This window comes from Neophocaena asiaeorientalis, unplaced genomic scaffold, assembly GCF_003031525.2.
Source record: "Neophocaena asiaeorientalis asiaeorientalis breed wild unplaced genomic scaffold, Neophocaena_asiaeorientalis_V1.1 scaffold226, whole genome shotgun sequence".
NCBI classification, from domain to species: Eukaryota; Metazoa; Chordata; class Mammalia; order Artiodactyla; family Phocoenidae; genus Neophocaena; species Neophocaena asiaeorientalis.
The window spans coordinates 12,407,295-12,427,881 of NW_020173037.1; the positions used below are offsets into that span (position 1 = coordinate 12,407,295).

At 44.7% G+C, this 20,587-nt stretch overlaps 2 protein-coding genes across 5 annotated transcripts in view; one reads left to right on the forward strand and one right to left on the reverse strand.

Annotated features, from left to right (window-relative positions):
• The window catches only part of CSPP1 (centrosome and spindle pole associated protein 1), a 116,806-nt gene extending 115,285 nt beyond the window's left edge, over positions 1-1,521 (forward strand). For 2 of the 3 annotated variants that reach the window (XM_024742584.1, XM_024742585.1), the window contains one exon: positions 136-344. In XM_024742584.1, the coding sequence (XP_024598352.1) occupies positions 136-344 (209 nt within the window). Of the gene's footprint in view, positions 1-135 lie in introns of all 3 variants that reach the window. The other variant, XM_024742582.1, reaches the window with a different exon arrangement.
• Positions 1,522-2,114: 593 nt separating this feature from the next.
• Positions 2,115-20,587, reverse strand: part of ARFGEF1 (ARF guanine nucleotide exchange factor 1) — a 140,221-nt gene continuing 121,748 nt past the window's right edge. Inside the window, exons 31-39 of one of the 2 annotated variants that reach the window (XM_024742580.1) lie at positions 18,623-18,758; positions 18,402-18,540; positions 17,724-17,796; positions 13,430-13,562; positions 9,447-9,586; positions 7,833-8,001; positions 6,652-6,790; positions 5,242-5,359; positions 2,115-3,570 (exon numbers count right to left, since the gene is read on the reverse strand). In XM_024742580.1, coding sequence (XP_024598348.1) covers positions 3,406-3,570; positions 5,242-5,359; positions 6,652-6,790; positions 7,833-8,001; positions 9,447-9,586; positions 13,430-13,562; positions 17,724-17,796; positions 18,402-18,540; positions 18,623-18,758 — 1,212 coding nt within the window. In that variant the 3' untranslated portion in view covers positions 2,115-3,405. Of the gene's footprint in view, positions 3,571-5,241; positions 5,360-6,651; positions 6,791-7,832; positions 8,002-9,446; positions 9,587-13,429; positions 13,563-17,723; positions 17,797-18,401; positions 18,541-18,622; positions 18,759-20,587 lie in introns of those variants that run through there. The other variant, XM_024742581.1, reaches the window with a different exon arrangement.

The following is a 20,587-nucleotide window of genomic DNA, read 5'->3' on the forward strand; positions in this document are numbered from 1 at the left end:
CAAAACAGGACAGTGTAGAACACAGTACTGTGGAGAAGCACAGAGCTCTAATGGGTTAGACTCCAGGAGACTTCTGTTCACATGACCTGCCTGCCGCCCGTGTTACCTGAGTCATGTCTCTCTTGCCTCCATTAGATGATGAGAGTTCACTGGTTGACCCTGATGACATCATGAAGCACATGAGTGACGACGGATCGAACTCTGTAGCAACTGAGCCGTGGCTCCGCCCGGGCACCTCAGAAACGCTGAAACGATTCATGGCGGAGCAGCTGAGGCAGGAGCAGCAGGTTCCTGTAAGACCAGGTCCTTTCACTTGGCAGGGCCTGTCTACTGCACACGGCTAAAATGAATCTGTACTGGACCCAGTAGTGCCTTTTAAGGTGAAAAGAATGTGAAATCTGAACCTTAATGATATGTGCTACTTTTGGCCCATACTTGGCAGTTACTTATGTTCCATCTGTATATAAGGTGTATTTTTTTTCCATGATGATATATATGATGTATATATGTATATGTACATAAATAAAAGGACATGATTATTAAGTTATATAATGTAGAATTGTATAGAATTACTTTTGCACAAATTTTGCCATAAATTAGGGTGGTAATGAGCTCTTGGAATCAACTACCGTATGTGCATTATTTAAAATTCTGCTTGTCAGTAAGATAAGGTGAATAAAACACAAGTGTCTTAACAGTACTGTAAAGCCAGAATACTTTGTCATATGTACATTTGCTATTATCACTATTCAGAATAATTTTTCATTTAGTAAATATACTGGTTATAGCTGTTGCTATGTAATGAGAGAATCAAATGTGCTTATTTCCATGTCATTTATTAACTACTGATTCAGTATAAATGATGGGAGTTGTTAATGATTATATTCCCGTGAGCCATGCACTTAAGTGTCACATCTTTCTGCCTCTATTTTTGTGCCAATGAAGGCATTATGTTTGCTATTTATATGATTTAACTACTTATTGATAAAAATAAATTATTTTTATTACAAATGTCAATTTCTTATTTTAACTGGAATTGAGGTTTCTAGACAAGGTGTTCTAGAAGTTGAAGAGAGGCAGGAACACCCAGGGGTAAAGGATGGGGATTGGAATCCTTGCTGTGCCACTGTGGACCCTTGGGTGAGTTAGTTTTTCTAATCACTCCCTCCCTAAGAGGTGCCTTTAAAAAGGTAAAGACTAATTCAAATCCTTGGAAATAATTCTTAGAGTCCAGCAGTGTGACTGACCGCTAAGAACACCCCCAGGCACTGATTGCATGTTTCCACTGATGTAATTAATGGGACACAAGATCAGATAGGTCTACCGCAAGGGTGAAACTTCTGATATTTTGAATTTCAGCTGCGTGTAAATTGCATGCTAATGTTTATAATCGAATCATTTATTTTACTTAAAGACTTTTCTTCTTATATCTTCATCTGAAAGTAATATGAAAGCCTCCATCTCTGCTAGAGAAGAGTCCTGATATGATACCATAAAGTAACAAATCGCCAGGTCATTTGAAACACTTACCGTCAGAGGCCAGAAGGTCACGGTGGCTCCTGGCTGCAGCATCCAGCTGGGCTTGAGCAGGGCTGTGTCTTGGGGGTAATAAACGTAATGCACTTATAAATGCTCTGTTCACAGTGACTCCTCATGATCTAAGAGATGCTACGGCAAAGACTGAACACGTCTCCTGTTTTTTAACACAAGCATCAAAATAAATAGTCTTGACATGTTCTATTTTCCTTTTCATGCTGTCATACCATCAACTTGGACTCCGAGGACACACGATGGCAGCCCTGCCTGTAAAGTGCTCCGAAGTTAACTTCAACTTTAGCTCCTTCTCTCAGGATTCAAATAGTGCAGCCTTATTCTGGGTTAATAAATACACAAAATATTAAATTATGAATAGCCTATAGTTGAGAAAGCAGGATATGGGGGAGGCTCTAATGCCAGAAGCTGGAAAGAAACTATCAGAACTAAAGAGCATCATTGAATTTACATGTAGCTGTGAATGAGAATATCCTTTCCCTGGTTGCATGGCTTTTAATTAAAAAAAAAAAAAAGTCAATGAAACATGGGGCTGTGGATTACACAGGTTTTGATTGCACTGATGAAATAATCCAAAAACTTTATTGACCTATAACCTGATTAGAATATGCCAGATGAGAATCAATATTGTACAGAAAGTTGTACAGAATTTTTTTACATAGAAAACTTTACATCTGTACCATATACATTTTATCCATCTGAAAAAATTTTCTACATCCACTGTTAATACGGAATGCTTGACAAGCTTGTCGTTTTTGTTTAACCATCAGAGCACAATTCACAGTATGAACACATTTCCAGTAAATCTAACTTCCCCAAACCATGCCAGATTTGTTATTTTAATATATTCAACATTAAATTCTGTACATAGAGTAAAATCTAAATCAAGCCCCGCCACCCAAAAGAAAAGAAAAGGAAGTGACAGCAACCGAGAGTCATTTTGCAGTGATTCAAGTTTCGGTTCATGAAGGATCATTCTATTTTAATGGCTCATCTTTAAAAGCCCGAAGAGAAGTGTATTACAGGTGGTTATGTCAGCAGGGATATTTTCTACTTTCTTTGTTGTTGATCATGACAAGTGTCAGCCACAACAGCTTCTGGGCTTGTTAAACCCTCAAAGTAATCACCCCCTAAAAAGGGCAAAACCAAAATCCCCACAAAATAAAAAAGACAAAAAGCTCAACCCAGATGCTTAGTGCATTTGACAAAATATTATAGGTACTTAGCAAATGAATAAGAAAATAAAGAAAGAAAATAAAACAGTGCAGGAAGAACTATATAATGTTTAAGATTTTTATATTACAGACCTGCATCTCTGTACAATTTTTCACAGAAGGATGATTACCAGTATCTCAGATAGCCTGAGTGTGCAAAAATCTTCAGAATAAGAATACCATAGTTGCTTAATATCTTTTACCATGAACAATAATTTCTTCTTCTCCCCCCAACCCCCAATTATAAACATTTTATCCTTCAAAATACAGCTCTCCTGAGTTGTACTTCTTGCAGAAGTTCAAATCTTTACATCTAGAGTTCTTTGGGTAAGTTTCACTTCCACACCTGCCAGAAATATGTGGGGCTCTCCCTGCCACCGAGGACAGGGAAGGACACGTGAGCATATAAGCTGACACTGTGGGAAAAAAAGCTCGTGAACCCAACACGACAAACAATCCATCAGGTTACAAAAAGGGACTGGAGCACTGCAGGTTCGAGCTGAAGTTCTAAGCTTCTTTATCAGTAACCCTTAGACACTGCAATTCAGAGAAACCATTTTTCAGGTAGGAAACCTCAGCTCCGGGGTCCTTTTGAAGAACGGAGGGATGTAAACGCCAACAGAAAAATATTAACTTCCCATCACTGCTTGTTTGTTCCAAGTTCCTGTTCAGGTGGTTGTGATATCTGAAAAACTACTCCAATTCGCAGAAAAAATCTTCTAAGAACAGCACGAAGTTCAGGAATCAAGTCAAATTGCATAATTTCACATAAGAGAGGGTAGTAGAATGATGCGTGAGCTTTAAACTGGGGGGAAACGAATTTCTGTTAGTAGTGCTTGCACTGCAAACCACAGAACCTCAAAGTGCCTTGAGAGGCAACCCACTTGGGGGCAGTGCCCTGATGGGTGAAGACCGGAGACGCGTCTGCATAAAGCAGTGATTACTGATCATGCAATTGAAAGATTGAGAAGTGTTCAAAACTTAATACATACATTAGTCACTTGGTTATCTATCCTTATTTTGAAAAACATTTTCCATTACATTTCCTTGACAAACTTACGACAAACGTTTAGTATTTATCATTGTTTTCCCTGGGTAATAAGCAAAAGAAGGAAGCCAAGCAAGAACCACAGCTGAGTTTTTATAAGCTATGGAGTATTGAAACTGCATCTTTTATTTGGTACATAAAATTTTAATTTTTAGGGAAAATTCTACCTAATACTGCAATACAAAATATGAGGTCTCCAGGCAAAGATTATACCTTCTGTATTTATAGTTCAACTGATACACTTTGTATTTTTGCTGTAGTTCTTTAACCTCTGAATACTAGTCGTCTGCCTATTTTCTGTCCTTTTCTGCTCTCTGCACCCCACAAGCTACAAGTAAGCAGTAATGACACACCGTGGTCAGAAAGCGAACTGTGGAATAAGGCAGACGGGTTGGAAGTCCTTCTCGGCCATTTGGCTGTTGGTGCCTTAAGTTATTTCTCCAAGCTTTACCTGGCCCACGGGTCAGAGGGACACACACGTGGACAGAGCACGCGGCTTGGGACAGCTATCTGGGGGGCACCGAGTAGCATTACACGGCCTCTACGGGGTCCCAAACACCACCATGGCCTGACTTGTCAAAATTCAGGCCGCCGGACTAGGCATTTTTAAAATCTATTCAGGGATCACAGTAACCCATTTCCATTTTAGTGCGCTGAAAGTTGCTACATGTTTTAAAGAGTGAAATGCGTATTTCTGAAAACTAAATATATATATATATATTATACATATACACACACACACACACACACACACACACACACACAGCTATACATTTATATTTCATCTTTATTTCTACTGGCTTAAAAGTCTTAAATGAGTTTATGGCCCATTCACTAGATGCTCTGGGTCACATGGAACCAATCAAAATGCCAAAGGAATGGCTGAAGCCTGGAGCACAGGCCTGGGGCCCAGACGCAGCCATGGTTGGGGGCGGATGGAGGGAGGGCTGGTCAGCAGGGTTTTTTTGTTTGTTTTTTTTGTTTGTTTTTTTTCTCGGTACGCAGGCCTCTTACTCACTGCTGTGGCCTCTCCCGTTGCGGAGCACAGGCTCCGGACGCGCAGGCTCAGCAGCCATGGCTCACGGGCCAAGCCGCTCCACGGCATGTGGGATCTTCCCGGACCGGGGCACGAACCCGTGGTCCCCTGCATTGGCAGGCGGACCCTCAACCACTGCACCACCAGGGAAGCCCTGGTCAGCAGTTTTGAAAATGGGGCAGAAGAGACTTCAGGGGGCAGGATGGGAGTTGACCATGTGCGGGAACCCGTCGCTTGTCAGGGTATCTTTAGGATCCCTCCCCTACTGAACCCCTACAGAATCACTGACTGGAGAACATGGCAGGGTGAGGAAGGAGCGGGGAGCGCCAGTGAGGTGCGAGCAGCAGGGGCCGCAGCCCGGATGCCAGTGAGGCTCGGAGTGCTGTACTTACCCTATTGTCGCTGATCTTCAGGACTTTAGTTAGAAACAAAAGCAGTAAGTTAGTCCAGGCTTCCCGATGACTTTCCGATGTTAGGGTAAGGAAGTAACTCAGGGCTTCGCTGCAGACACTGGAACAGAAAAGGTTCCCTGTCACGTGTGCTCACACACCTGCTGGTATGACGTTCACAGAGAACGACTGAGACGAGGAGGGCAGTGGCTCTTAGGAACCTGCCAGACGCCTTGTGTTTACATTAACTGGAGTGTCCACATAAACATTTACACGTTTGCCAAATAAAGATATCAGAAGAAGCCGCTGCAGCTTACCAGGAAACACAGTTTCCAAGTTTCATTGAATGCAAAGCCACCGTGCAGGAGCGCATACAGGCTTGGCATCAGGAGACCTGGGCTGAAACCTGGGGTGACCCTTCCCCTCCTGCATTGTGACCGGGACGCTTCTGGGCCTTAAGAGTCTCATCAACAAGATGGGGAAACAGAGCCCAGGTGACCGCTTGGCGTTCTAAAATGAATTTAATTGGTCTCTGAGAACATCTATTCCCCCAAGAAGACACAAAAATACAATGTAGGGGCTTCCCTGGTGGCGTAGTGGCTAAGAGTCTGCCTGCCAATGCAGGGGACACGGGTTTGAGCCCTGGTCCGGGAAGATCCCACATGCCATGGAGCAACTAAGCCCGCGATCCACAACTACTGAGCCTGCGCTCTAGAGCCCGTGAGCCACAACTACTGAAGTCCGTGCGTCTACAGCCCGAGCTCCGCAGCAGAAGCCACCGCAATGAGAAGCCCACGCACCGCAACAAAGAGTAGCCCCTGCTCCCTGCAACCAGAGAAAGCCCTCACGCAGCAGCGAAGACCCAACACAGCCAAAAATAAATAAATAAATAAAAACACAATGTAAACAGCAGTGTTCCTTCTGAATGGCATGTTTCATTCTTAGTGTGAATTTAAATTTTAAAGGACAGAATCTTAACATGTCATGAAGTAAAAATGGAGTGCAAACAGCACACCAATAGAAACTCCACACACTTTTTCAAACTAAATGCAGGCAGGAAGGTTTTCACTTTCACAGATGGACTGGTTTGTAAAAATGGAGCTATCTATGGCTTGAAAAAAAGCCTAAAAATTACAGCATTTGAAAATTTTAAGACATAGAACTTGCTCCTTTGTCCTGTAGCAGCAAAAACAGACGTAATTTGCTTGCATCTCACCAACTGCGTGAGAGCACGTTTGTCTGTAAGACTGTGTTTAAGTTCCACAATCTCCTCCTCAGGCCCCAAGCCAGGCAGGGCTGTGGACTCGGTGTTGTGTGTCCATCCCCATCCCCGCCCCACACACACTGCGTGGCCCTTCCTGCTCTGAACCGAGCCGCGTGGGCCAAAGCCAGGAACCCAGCCCCAAGTCTTACTTTAAAAGCCTCTGCTGGACCTCCTCCCAGGCGCTCGCCCGGCTCTCATCCATGTACATCCGGAAGAGGATGCGCAGCCCGCAGGCCAGGCTGCTCGTCTCCTGCTTCAGAAGGTTGGGTTTGGATTTGCCCTTGAAGCCTGCAGAAGGGGGAAGGGCCGTGTTAGCGGGAGGAGACGCATCTCTCGTGGAGGCAAAACAGCCTGCGTGGAGCCCATGTGCGTCCAGCCGTGGCGCCCAGGTCTCGCGCCCTCCACGGGGACAGGGTCACATGGAGAAGGCGCTGATACCTGTGCGGGGGGTGGGGGAGGTGCCTAGTCGGGTACTTTTGGGTTTAGAACTCCCTCCCCTCAAGCTGGGGACCCGAGATACAGAACAGCTTTGCCTGGGAAGGCACAACTCTTCAAACGAGACACACTTCAGCTCCAGGCACCCTGCGCAGGCTACACCCCGGCAATGGGGAGAATGGGCCAAAGGTGAGCAGCCCGGGGAGGGCCTGGGGAAGTGAAGAGCCTGGTGACCTTGGCAGGAACAGTCCCAGCTGAACGGTGGCCGCAACGTGGGTTGAATAAAGGGGAAAAGATAAGTATAGACTACTCCTTACAGAAGTGAGGTTGTGAACGGAGGAGAATGAACAAAGCCTGGGTGGGTTTAATGAGGAGCTAGAGAGACACTGGGCATAAGATAAATCACGCAAATGTAAGGCACCCAAACTGTCAGAAGAGTTCGCTGTTCAAGGAAGGGCAGCTTCCTTCTTTTTTCTGCATGTTCTGCAGCCTCTCACTCTCTGGCACCGTTTTGCACCTAATAGGTACCAAGTAACTATTTCTTAATTAAAAAATTAGCTATGTCAGTAAAATTATTATAAAGCTTGTTTTTTACTTAAAATTTCCAACTTGTTCAAAAACAAATCTACCTCCCACTTCAAAGCCCTGCGCTTCCCTTCTGAGGTCTGGCCTCAGGAAAGGGCAGCTTGTAGCATGCAGCCAGTGTCGACAGGAAGGCCCAGACTGGGTAAACAAGATGAAAGACAGTTTGAAAATCAGTGGAGTAACAGTTTGGCTAAACACAGGGGAGACCAATCTACCCAGGCAGCTATCTGGCTTTTTATAAACCAGAGAAAGGCCTGTGGTACGGTGGCGCGGTTCACTGGGCAGGCAGGGGACCCCATCCACAGCTTACCCGCCTTCCACAGAGCCGTCCTCTGGTCATTGTTGGAGTTAAATGCTTTTGCAAATCTGTGTGACTCCAACAAGCAGTCCAGCAGCTTGAAGAGTTGTTGCGATGTTAGAAAGCGATACATTCCTTGGTCCTGAGTATCAACTCGAACGTCAAAGTCCACGGCGTCTCTCTTCGGGAAACAAACCACCGCAGCACACGCACCCAGTCACAGAGATCAGTGAATTTAGAACTCAGGGCTCCCCGAAGACCCGTTTATGAGCAAGCCACAGAACTTAATCTGTGCTGCCTCAACAAGAAGTGCTATTAAATTTCCAGAAGCTTCATCTGTGCATCCTAGTCGCCTCCGATGTCTTCAGCTCCCTCCCCACAGTTCCTGACCCCAGAGCTCTGCACCCACCGGACCGGACCCCGGCCCGCTCCTCGCCCTCCCCACATCCTCGCTTCTCTTCACCAGTTTGAGGCCAGGGACTGTGAGTATAAATATTCTCGTGCATAAACCCCTCACCTCCTCTTTTTAGTAACTGGCTGGCAAAGCCGCCTACTCCGTTGTACCGCACAATACGCACGACTGGAGAAGAGCGGGCTTTCCCTTTAGATCCAGGGGCTCCGGGTGCTGCCCTGCAATGCCTCCACGCCCCCCTAGCCCACTCTGCTGCACGCCTCACTTGTGTTTTTCTCTTCTCTCCTCAAGGACCTAAAACTTTCTTCCCAGCCTCACCTGGTAGATGACTTTGCTTCCTATCTCAGTGAGAAAACAGAAGACTCTCCCACAGACTCCAGCCACCAGACAGACCAACCTGCCGAGACTTTCTAACCCACCCACTTTGCGTGCCCTCCTGTTACCATCGCGAACTGTCTGTGCTTCTTATTCCAGGCGCCCCCAGGACTCTGCGCCAGGTGCCCCTCCATTCGCTCTGAAAGATGCTCTAGCAACTGTCCCTCCCTCTTCTGCACTGTCTCTCTCTCTCTCTCCCGGAGGAGAGTTTTCCAGGCTGCCATACTGCCAACCTTAGTGACAAAACAAAGCGAACCCTTCTCTTGAGCCCCTCATCCTCCCCCCGCGATTAGTCCATTTCTCTGTACCCTCTCTTAACAGCAGAACTCCTTGACAGACTCATGGATATCTGCCGTCTGCAATTCCTCTCTTCTCTTGTACCCATTTTAATAATGCTTTTGTATCAACATTACAATTAAACACAACGTCAAGGTCAACCAAAGTCCACCAAATTGCTGGAGCAATTCTCTAGGGCAACTGTCGGGTGGCTTCTCACCTGCTCTACGGAACTCCTGACAGGGCTGATCACACCTTTCTTCTCAGAACACCCTCCTCACCTGACTTGCAGGGCAGCACTGTCTCCCGGTCTCCCCCGGCATCCCTGGCTCTTGTCTTTAGGCAAGAGGACAAGAACCTGCCTCATCACCTGGAGCTCTAAACCACAGAGGCCCCCAGGCTCGGTCCCTGACCCTCCTCCCGGCTCTGTCCACTTTGTCAGTCCCACGGTTTAAAAGGACATCTATGTGGCTGTGATCTCTAGCTTGACCTCTGCTCTGAAGCCCAGACTGTGACGCTAGCTCCCCATTCAACAACAAGCAGTGGCCCTCGCACCCGCTCACCTGCGCTGCGGCTAAGTTTTCCGCGTCCTCCTTCTTACTTGTGGCAGGAAAGAACACGATGCTGTCGATGGTCTGGATGAGTTCCAGCTGCACAACACATTTAATCAACAGGGCGGCAAACAATTTTTGTTCTGGAAATTCTGTGAGGAAACCCACCCCAATGCACATGCAAACAAAAATTATTTTGAATCCTTTATAATTTCTACGACATTACAATGCTAAGGAAACATTAACACGTATGAAGGTAACCTGCACACATCACACTGAAGGTAGCCTGCTTCCGCACATAAGCACTACTCAGTAAAAGCTTCATTTAATCGATATTTAGAAAAGCCTTAGAAAATTACCTTTTTAGGTAAACAAAAATATTCAAAATGACTTAGAGCAGTGAATATGTTCAAGAAGTTTCCACTACAAATTTTAAGATAAGACTTAGATTATTCCTCAATAAAATGTATCAAATGGATTAAAAGCTACAATTTTAATAGCATTTACTGTAAACCCAAGTTTGACCTTTAACTAGAGGTAATATAAAAACCTCAACCAGAAGCAGACAACGGGAACTAGATCTGTGAGGCAGGAAGCGAGGGGCAGACAAGAATTCTGACCACTGGGACGATACTGTGGGTCAACCAGAGCACATGTTTTCTTTGGATCCAGGTGGGTAGCTGTAGCTAAAATGACCCCATGTTTCCAAAGGGATTCATAAGCACAGAAGTCTATGAAGAGTTCCGCTAAGTGCGTGACCATAAAGGTAAGCACACTGGAAGTAACCGGTGCGCAGGCACTGCGTCCCTGCCTGAACGACTGCGCTCAATGGGCCGTTTCCTTAAGGAGAGACATGATCACGGAAGGGTTTCCACTTCACTGGCCACCGGGTAAGCAGACGTAGAAATAAATGCAAGGTTCAGAACGACGACTCAACAGCTGAGGAGCTGCGAGACCAAGCGGCACTGGCCCAGCCCCAAGGTCGGTTCTCAGGGTGGCTCTTGGGGACCTGCACAGCCGCCCACGGCGAGGGCACTGCCTGTCCATCGGCCTCAGGGCAGCGGCTCCGGCACTGGACAACTGACTGGACAGTCCTTCAGTTTTTTCCCACTTTTCTATTATTAAAAACTCCCTTTTCTGGCACCAATTTCAAGAAGTTAGTTTTTTTGTTTTGTTTTGTTTCGTTTTGGGCCGTGCGGGATCTTAATTTCCCGACCAGGGACTGAACCCGGGCCACGGCAGTGAAAGCGCCGAGTCCTAACCACTGGACTTCCAGGGAATTCCCCAATTTCTACAAGTTAAATTCAGGTTTTAGGGATTTGGGGGAGACAGCAAAACAACTTGCTTAAATTTATTCTTATTTAGGTCATAACGACTCCTTTCCAGAGAGTTTTCAGAAATGCTGATGTACTTAACATTTAGTTCTTAGTACCAGATCTCAAGTCAAAGAATATAAGAAATCCAAGACACCCCCCAGTCCCGGGGGCAGGGCATCCTGGCAGCGCGCCTGGACTCAAGGGGACACTTGGGAGGGGCTGGTGCCTAAGGAGACACGCCCTCATCAGCTCCAGTGTCAGCTGGGCGGGCGTCGGCTGGGGAGCTCAGAGCTCTCCATGCCTCCCGGGGTCCTTTCAGAACTTCAGGAGGAACTTGGTCTCATCAGCAACGACCAACTGCATGTCTGGGGGACACAGTACCTATTTGAACAAATTTCGTTCACAAGGGTTGACAGTGCCAAGGGTCATATTAGGCGACCATTTCACTGGGTCACCAAAGGACGGGGGCAGAGCTGAGCAAGGACGAACAAGGGGGACGGCGGGCACTGGGCGGGGCAGCGGTGGTTTCTGCGCATGAAGAAGGAACGAGGCAGCTGCCCCTCGCACAGGGTCACGGCGACACCTCCCCACAGGCACAGCAACCACAATGTCCCCTGAGCGAAGGGAAGGGCTCGTGGGACGCGGTGAACTCTTCCTCAAGGACCTTGAGGGGGTGGCACAAGGAAGGAAATGCGAGCCCTCAGGTCAGAAGGGGAGGGGAGCAGCGCTCTTCACTCCGTTCGAGGGATGTTCCCAGATCAGGCAAGTAAAAACTTGCCGACTGTGTCCTTCCCTTAAAAAGCGAAGCATATGTAAGTTCAGTCTTGGGGCTGAGGGAGAGATAAAGCCGTGTCCTCACGGCACCTTCCAGGGCAGACCAAAGCTGTGAGGGACCCTAACAGCTGTGCTCCAGAGCCCAGGAATGAAAAATGAAAACAGGCCGCTCATCATCACCTATCTCCCTTCTAAGAAGCAAGACACGGTGACTAAAGCTGGAGGCTCCTTTCAAGGAGGACACCAAATCTGTTGTCCCTCAAAAACAAATGTAAACACCTAGAATTAATAAAAATTCCCTGAAAAAAATTAACTGAAAAGGGATCGATTACCTAAATGTACAAGCTACAAGTATAAGGCTCTTAGAAGAAAACCCTGGGGAGAACCTCCATGACCTTAGCTTCGGCTATGGATTCCTAACTATGACACCAAAGCATAAGCAACAACAGATAAACTGAACTTCATCAAAATTTAAACTTTTGTACATCACAGAATTATTATCAATAAGAAGTAAAATGATGACCTTCAGAATGGGAGAATATAAATATTTGCAAATCATGTATCTGACATGGGTGTAGCATCCAGAGTATGTAAGAAGCTCTTAACAACTAACAACAAAAACACAAACAACCCAATTAAAAATAAGCAAAGGACATGAATAAATATTTCTCTAAAGGAGATATGCAAATGGCCAATAAGCACATGAAAAAATACTCAACATCATTTAATCATTAGGGAAATGCAGAGTAAAACCACAATGAGACAACACTTTATACCCACTAGAATGGCTATTATTAAAAAGAAAAAGAAAACAGAAATGTCTGTGAGGAAACGTCTGTGAGGATGTGGAAAAAATGGAATTGCTGGTAGGAATACAAAATGGTGCAGCCACTGCAGAACACATTTTAGGGGCTCCTCACAGAATTATCTTATGACCCAGCAAGTCCGCTCCCATGTATACACCCAAAAGAATTAAAAACAGGTAATCAAACAACACCTGTACACGGAGATCCACAGTAGCATTATTCGCTATAACTAAAAGGGGCAACAAACCCAAATGTCCACCAGCAGGTAAAAGGATCAACAAAATGTGGTATATCCATGCACAGGACAATTAGCTATAAAAAGGAATGAACTACTGATCCATTTTACACTGTGGATGTACCTTGAAAACATTATACTAAATAAAAGCCAGACATAAAAAGTCACACTGTATGATTCCATTTATATGAAATGTGCAGAATGTACAACTCCATAGACACAGAAAGCAGACTGGAGGTTGCTAGGGGCTGGGCAAGAGGAGAAGAGGGGGCAACAGCATAACGGTTATGGGGTTTCTTTTGGGGTGAATGTTTTGGAACCAGATAGAAGTGGTGACTGCACAACATGGGGAATCCACTAAATGCCACCAAACTGTTCCCTTTAAAAAAAACGGTTACTTTTGTTATGTGAATTTCTCCTCAATTTAAAAGGTAATTGAAGTTGTCCTATTTTCCTCTAGGGAGGAGGTCCTCTTTCCTCTGTGAACCAATTTAGTAAAAATCAGAAGGGATTCCCCTTCTTTGTGAAAAGAACTACAGAAGGGGAGGGGAGGGGAGGGGCAGAGGAGACAGAGGCTGGGGGCAGCGGAGTGCTCAGAGGGCTGGCCACTCCCTCTCTCCTCTCAAGACCCACGTGCTTCAAACAAACAGCAGCTGAAAGCACTGCAGAAAAAAACTGGTCTTGTAGGTGTCAGCAGAGTTCCTGACCATCTGCCGGGGGATGTCCAAGTTGGAGCAAACACAGTAAGGAAGTGACCACACAATTACAGTATGTGTTTGTTAATAAAAGTAAAAGCAAAACTTTCATATCTTGCCTACATAAAACAAAATACACAATTTATTTTTATCAAGAGAAATAACTCACTTGCTGTGGGTTTAATTTTGCTGACTTCTTCATTCACAGTAGAGACAGAAGCCGGTGGAGCTTGCTGTCTATTATCTGCAGATCTTGGCTGAATAGAATCATGAATATCTACAGATTTCTGTGATATCGTATCCTAATAAAGTAAAAAAATTCATTTTAAGTACAATGAATAAAGCTTAACGATGAAAATAGCTTCTATTACACTGTTTTTTAAAAAATTACGTCGTGTCCCTATGAAAATCACATTGTACACACTCCAATTCTGGACATACTGGGTAAGTTATTTCATATTACCTGCACATGGATAAGAGCTGATAATCTTTTAGAGAAAAGCTTCCTTTCTGACCCTCACTGAGATCAAGCCTGACACTACCCAACAGCAACAGAGAGAAATGCTAATAAGCTTCACTCTGTGGAAAAACTTGTCAGCAATATCCATGAACTGTCATGAAATTGAAACAGAAACACATGGTGGGAAGGGGTTTCTGCGAGCTTTGTGTAGGCTGTGCCCAGGAGAGCTTTGTAGGGGTGCATTTAGGGAAGGATGTTGTCACCCAAGAAACCAACAACCAGAAAGGTCAGTGAGAAGGTGACCAACTAGGAGAGCAGAGCATGGAGAGAAGCTGAGGTTCAAGTCCAACAGAGCCACTCCAGAACCCGGCTCCAGCTATGCGTCACCTTTGGGAAAGCAATGGATCTTCTGGAGCCGAGGTTTTCTGATCTGAAATCTGAAAATGGAGATGACACTTTCCTTGCAGGTTGTTAAGGATTTGGCAGTAAATCCTTAACACTTAACAAGCCTTTGACACTAGAGGTGTCAGACGATATATGGTAGCTGACGTTACTACTCTTTCAGCTTTACTTGGTTCCAGCAGGAGACCAGATGCAGAGCCAGGGCAGCTGCAGCTCCCGGATGGAGCCAAGGAAGAGACTGAGCAGCCTCGAGGGGCACCACTGGGCCCACCGCCTCGGCCCAGCAGCAAGCGGAGTCGCCGAGCGCGCCCCCCGGCACACGCTGTTCTGACGACTTCATGTGCAGCACCAGATCTACCTCCCACCGCAAGACTCACTTTAACATGAGGTTAAGTAATTTGCTGAGGCTGCAGAGCTAGTCAGTGCAGAGCCATGATTTGCTCTGGGGTCTGGCATCACAGCCCACCCTGCAAACTACTACACTGTACAGCAGAGGGAGCAAAAACAAAAGCCCACAGAGCGAGCAGAGAGTGCGCCAAACCTAAGAAAAACAAAAATGAGAGCAAGTTCATCCTGGGCTGGAAACAGGACGCCACAAGCGGGGAGTCTGTGATGAACGAACAACGCCGGTGGATCAGCGTCATGGAGCCCGACGTGCCAGACGTCACAGTTCTCAAGACACGTTCAGAGTGGTGCTCTTCTGTGAGACCTAAGTTTTAGCCACTGACAATTAGTTAAGAAATTAAAAGGCTGTGGGGGACAGATCAGGTCAGTGGGCATAGATTTGCTACCTCTGGCTTCCTGGGTTTAAAATTCAATAACATTAGTGGGAGAACAGCAGAAATCTGAATAAAGCCAGATTACAGTATTGTTTCAATAGTAATTCCCTATTTTGTTAACTGCACCGTGACTATATATATTTATTTATTTTATAGAAAACACACTATAAACATTTTAGGGAAAAAAGGGTGTGTTGTTTTCAAATTATTTTCAAAGAATCCAGAAAAATGTATGTAGGGAGGTGGGAGAGTGAGAGAAGAAGAGGGAGGGTGGAAATGAGAAAGCAAACTGTAGTACAGTGATAACACTTCGAGAAACCTGCTGTGATGGTCAGTTTCATGCATCAATTTGGCTGGGCTACAGTAACCAGTTATTCAATTCAACACTATTTCAAGTGTCTTTGTGAAGGTATTTTGTGGATGTGGTGAACATTTACAGTTATGATTGTAAGTAAAGGAGATTATCCTCAATAATATGGGTCAAGTCTCATCCCATGAGTTAAAAGGCCTCAAGGGCAAAACTGACATTTCCCTGAAGAAGTTCTGCCTGTGGACTACAGCTGCCCAAGAGTTTCCAGCCTGTCCACCTGCCCTACACATTTCAATCTTGCCAGCCCTCACACCTGCTTAAGCCAATTCCTTGAAATTAAGGGGAAAAAACACATAGGGATACATATACATACATATATTACACATACACACACACACACACACACGTATAGATAAATATGGACACACATAGGTGTAGGTTATCTCCTACTGGCTCCATTTCTCTGGAAATGGAGAACACTGATACAGATTTTGGTACCATGAAGTGGGTGCGGCCATAACAAAGACCTAAAAATGTGGAAATGGCTTTGGAATTGGGTAATGGTAGAGGCTAGAAAAGTTTTGAGGCGTACAATAGAAAAAAACCTAAACTGACCTGAAGAGACTGTTGGTAGAAATATGGATGTTAAACTCAATTCTGGTGAGGATTCAGAAGGAAGTGAAATGCCTGGTAGAGAAAGCTTCTATCATCCTAAAGAATACACACACACAGACACACACACACACACACACATATGGTCACGACTAGAACACTGATAGAAATATGAACATTAAAGATGCTTCTGGGGCTTCCCTGGTGGCGCAGTGGTTAAGAATCCACCTGCCAATGCAGGGGACACAGGTTCGAGCCCTGGTCCAGGAAGATCCCACATGCTGCAGAGCAATTAAGCCTGTGAACCACAACTACTGAGCCTGCGCTCTAGAACCCGTGAGCCACAACTACTGAGCCTGCACTCCATAACTACTGAAGCCCACGTGCCTAGAGCCTGTGCTCCGTGACAAGAGAAGCCAGTGCAATGTGAAACCCGTGCACCGCAGTGAAGAGTAGCCCCTGCTCAACGCAACTAGAGAGAGCCCACGCACAGCAACTAAGACCCAACGCAGCCAAAATAAATACATAAATAAATAACTTTATTTGAAAAAAAAAAAAAAAAGGTGTTTCTGGTGAGATCTCAGAAGGAAATCAGGAACGTGTTATTGGCTGCTGGAAGGATGGTGATCCTTGTCATAAGTTGCAGAAACTTTGGCTGAATTGTGTTGTACTACTGGGTGGAAAGTGAAACTTGTAAGTGAGGAATGGTTCAGAGGGCAAAGCTGAAGCACCCGAGGGAGAAGCCATGGGCCCGGAGGGCAGGGCAGGGCACCAAGCTACAGAAATTACCCTCAGGCCTTGAAACATGAATTTGTCCTCCTGGGTTTTGAACTTGATTAGGAACAGTGACCCTTTTACTCCTTCCAAGCTTCCCTCCTGGAATGAGAATGTTTACCCTATGCTTGCCCACCACTGTATTTTGCAGCAGTCAATCTGTTCTACAGGTTCACAGGTCCACAAATAGAGAGAAATTTTGCTCCAGAATAGACCACATACTTGATTTAGATGATGAGATTTGGGACTTTTGATAAGACGATATTTACATGACATTTTGGACTTGGTGTTGATGCTACACTAAGTTGAGACTCCGGGGATGTTGGGATGGCATAAATGACTTTGCCCGAAAGACAGACATGAATTTTGGGGCACCAGAGGGTAGATAATGGGTTAAACAGTGGCCTCAAAAAGGTAAGTCCAAGTCCTAACCTTTGGTACTTGTGAAGGCTACATGGAAACAGAGTCTTTAAAGTTAAGGATCTTGAGATGAGATCATTCTGAATTTGGGGAGGACCCTAAATCTAATGACTAGTGTCCTTAAAGGAGAAAGGAGGGAGAGATTTGGCTTTACACAGCTACGTTAAGATGGAGGGATGTGTGTACAAGCCAAGAAGGCCAGGGGCTGTCAGCAGCCACTAGAAGCTAGAGGAAGCAAAGAAGGGTTCTCCCTTAACACCCTGGGAGGGAATGTGGCCCTGCTGATGCCTTGAGTTTGGACCTCTGGCCTCCAGAGCCGTGACAGAATGAATTTCTGTTGTTTTAAGCCACTAAGCTTGTAGTAATTTGTTACGGCAGATCTAGGAAACAGATAAGCTGCGTGAAGGGTCTATCGGAATTCTTTAAACTGCTTTTGTAACTTTTCTCTAAGGTGAAATTATACCAAAGTTGAAAGTTTAAATAAAATAACATCCAATAATATCTTCAGCTTGGTATGTAAATCCTTATGTAAACTGGTACCTGCCTCTTGCGCTCTCAGAATCATTTTACTCTGTCTCAAGACCATCTATATTTTACGACATCTTTTTAAAAGAGCTGGGCTCATATAAAAGAATCTGCCCCATGGTAGAATACTTACCACAAATAGTTAAGTAATTTAATGTATGCTTTATTTGTTAAAACTTACCAGCTGTTTTTCACTCACAGGAGACGGAGGTGTGGGAGCAGCTTCTCCAGAAGCAGGACGCCAGGTCAAGAGCCTTTAAAACACCAAAATCACACCAGTCACTGAGAGTGTGCACCACACCGCATCCAACGTGTTTTGACATGAAACGAGCTGGGAAGCAAGTTCAAGGTGTCCTACAAATGATCCAGGTGCCATCAAGTCATTTAGCAAGACTATGTCTTAATTTCCCCATCAGTAAAAACTCCACTACAATTCAATTCCAAACGTATCCCTTAGAAAAAGATGATAATTAACCGTAAAATACAGTATTTACAATATTGTAATACAAAATACAATAAATTTTCCTTAGATTATTACATTTACAGTAACTAAAACAAATGCTGAGATTTTCTTTTTTTCAATTCAGAACCTCTGCTTGGTTTAATCTGGATGAATAAAATCTTATTAAATCACTTCATTATGACCCAAATTTTAAATGATCAGACTAAAAGTTTGGGTATATAAAAAATTTAATTCATGTTATTTGTTATGGTTTTATAGGAGTCTGATTTGCAATAAACACAAATTCAAAGAACACTGAGATATTTTAAAAAGGATTTCTGTTATGAGAAATTACTATCAAACCTTTTATGTCCATCATTCAATATACAAATATAAAGTTGTATAAAATCTTCTTACGCATGTGGAATTGTGGTTTTGAAGATGTCCAGTGTGCAGTTACAAGTTTTATCCCAGATTTCTAGGGTAAATTTTTCACCATTCAGAATAACAACATTCTCTAAGCAGTTCGTACCAGATCGTGCTAACTGCTCATTGTCTAGAAAAGAAAAGAGCAATTCATTTGTGTATTACCAGGGTCACATTTAACACGTTGTGTCACTTATCTGGTACAGACCTACCTTGCTGCACACACCAGTAGAGCTGGGCAAAAATGTCATCCAAAAGTACATCACTGAGTACTTCTAAATACTGGGTGAACACATCGCAGATAGCATAAAGCGCATGATTACATGTCGTTGTCATCCACTCAGCTTTCTACAGGGGAGACGGTCATTAAATGAAGGTCAGGCCATTCATCAACTACTAGAATTTCAAAGAAATATGTTTGCATATTTAAAACGTAAGCCTGTAGTTAAATGCTCCTTTCAGAGCACTTAACTCCTTGAATGTGACATTCACCTCAACTTTATATCTGATCTATTTCTCTTCATTATCCCATAACCATCTGCATATAAAATAACTATTTTCTGCACTGTTTTATTTAAAAAACCCGTCACTGCATTGTCCGGCTATTAACGCTATGACTTTTCAAACAACTGACACTAATAACAACAGTTGGTCTTGCTCCAGAATAGGACAGAACGTGGAAGAAAAATAGACGAAGGCAATGATAAGAATTTATCCAAGTGGGTTAGCATAGGTTTAAAATAAAATGGGTGTAAGTAGGGGACTTCCCTGGTGGTGCAGTCGTTAAGAATCCGCCTGCCAATGCAGGGGACACGGGTTCGAGCCCTGGTTCAGGAAGATCCCACATGCTGAGTTCCTTTCAGAGCACTTAACTCCTTGAATGTGACATTCACCTCAACTTTATATCTGATCTATTTCTCTTCATTATCCCATAACCATCTGCATATAAAATAACTATTTTCTGCACTGTTTTATTTAAAAAACCCGTCACTGCATTGTCCGGCTATTAACGCTATGACTTTTCAAACAACTGACACTAATAACAACAGTTGGTCTTGCTCCAGAATAGGACAGAACGTGGAAGAAAAATAGACGAAGGCAATGATAAGAATTTATCCAAGTGGGTTAGCATAGGTTTAAAATAAAATGGGTGTAAGTAGGGGACTTCCCTGGTGGTGCAGTCGTTAAGAATCCGCCTGCCAATGCAGGGGACACGGGTTCGAGCCCTGGTTCAGGAAGATCCCACATGCTGTGGAGCAAGAAACCCCGTGCGCCACAACTACTGAGCCTGCGTTCTAGACCCCGCGAGCCACAACGACTGAGCCTGCGCTCTAGAGCCCGTGAACCACAACGACTGAGCCCACACATCACAACTACTGGAGCCCACGCGCCTAGAGCTGGTGCTCCACAACAAGAGAAGCCCGCACACAGCAGCGAGGAGCAGTCCCCACTTGTCATACTTAGAGAAAGCCCGCGCAGCAACAAAGACCCCACACAGCCCCCCGAAAAGGGGGGGGGAGTGTAAGTAATTTCTTTATTTTTCTCAAATGGACTAATCTGGACTAATTTTTTTTTTTGCGGTACGCGGGCCTCTCCCGTTGTGAAGCACAGGCTCCGGACACGCAGGCTCAGCAGCCATGGCTCACGGGCCCAGCCGCTCCGCGGCATGTGGGATCTTCCCGGACCAGGGCACGAACCCGTGTCCCCTGCATCGGCAGGCGGACTCTCAACCACTGCACCACCAGGGAAGCCCTGGACTAATTTTTATATATGGTTTTGTGCCAGGGCATAAACATATGTCTACTTAGTCTACTTTATAAAATGTTTTAAGAGTCTACCTGTAGATCTAAAATAAAATTTTGTGCAGGTCAGAGAGGCCCCAAATTTGCATTTAATACACTATATGGGACAAAACACGGAGACCTGATGTTCTTTCCCACACTTACTGAAACACATACTGTAACTGGACTGTAGTAAGAGACTTTGAAATAAATAAATAAATAACCATGCGTTCCTTCTCCAATTCAGAGTAAGAAGCCCTACGAATACTAAGGAGGGCTACTGATGTTTTACTTGTGACAACATTAAAATGAGGAAAAGACACTGGAAGTTCAACAGAAACACTGAAAACAAAACCCAGTTCATTAACTCACTTCTATCCCCAAACTGCATTGTTT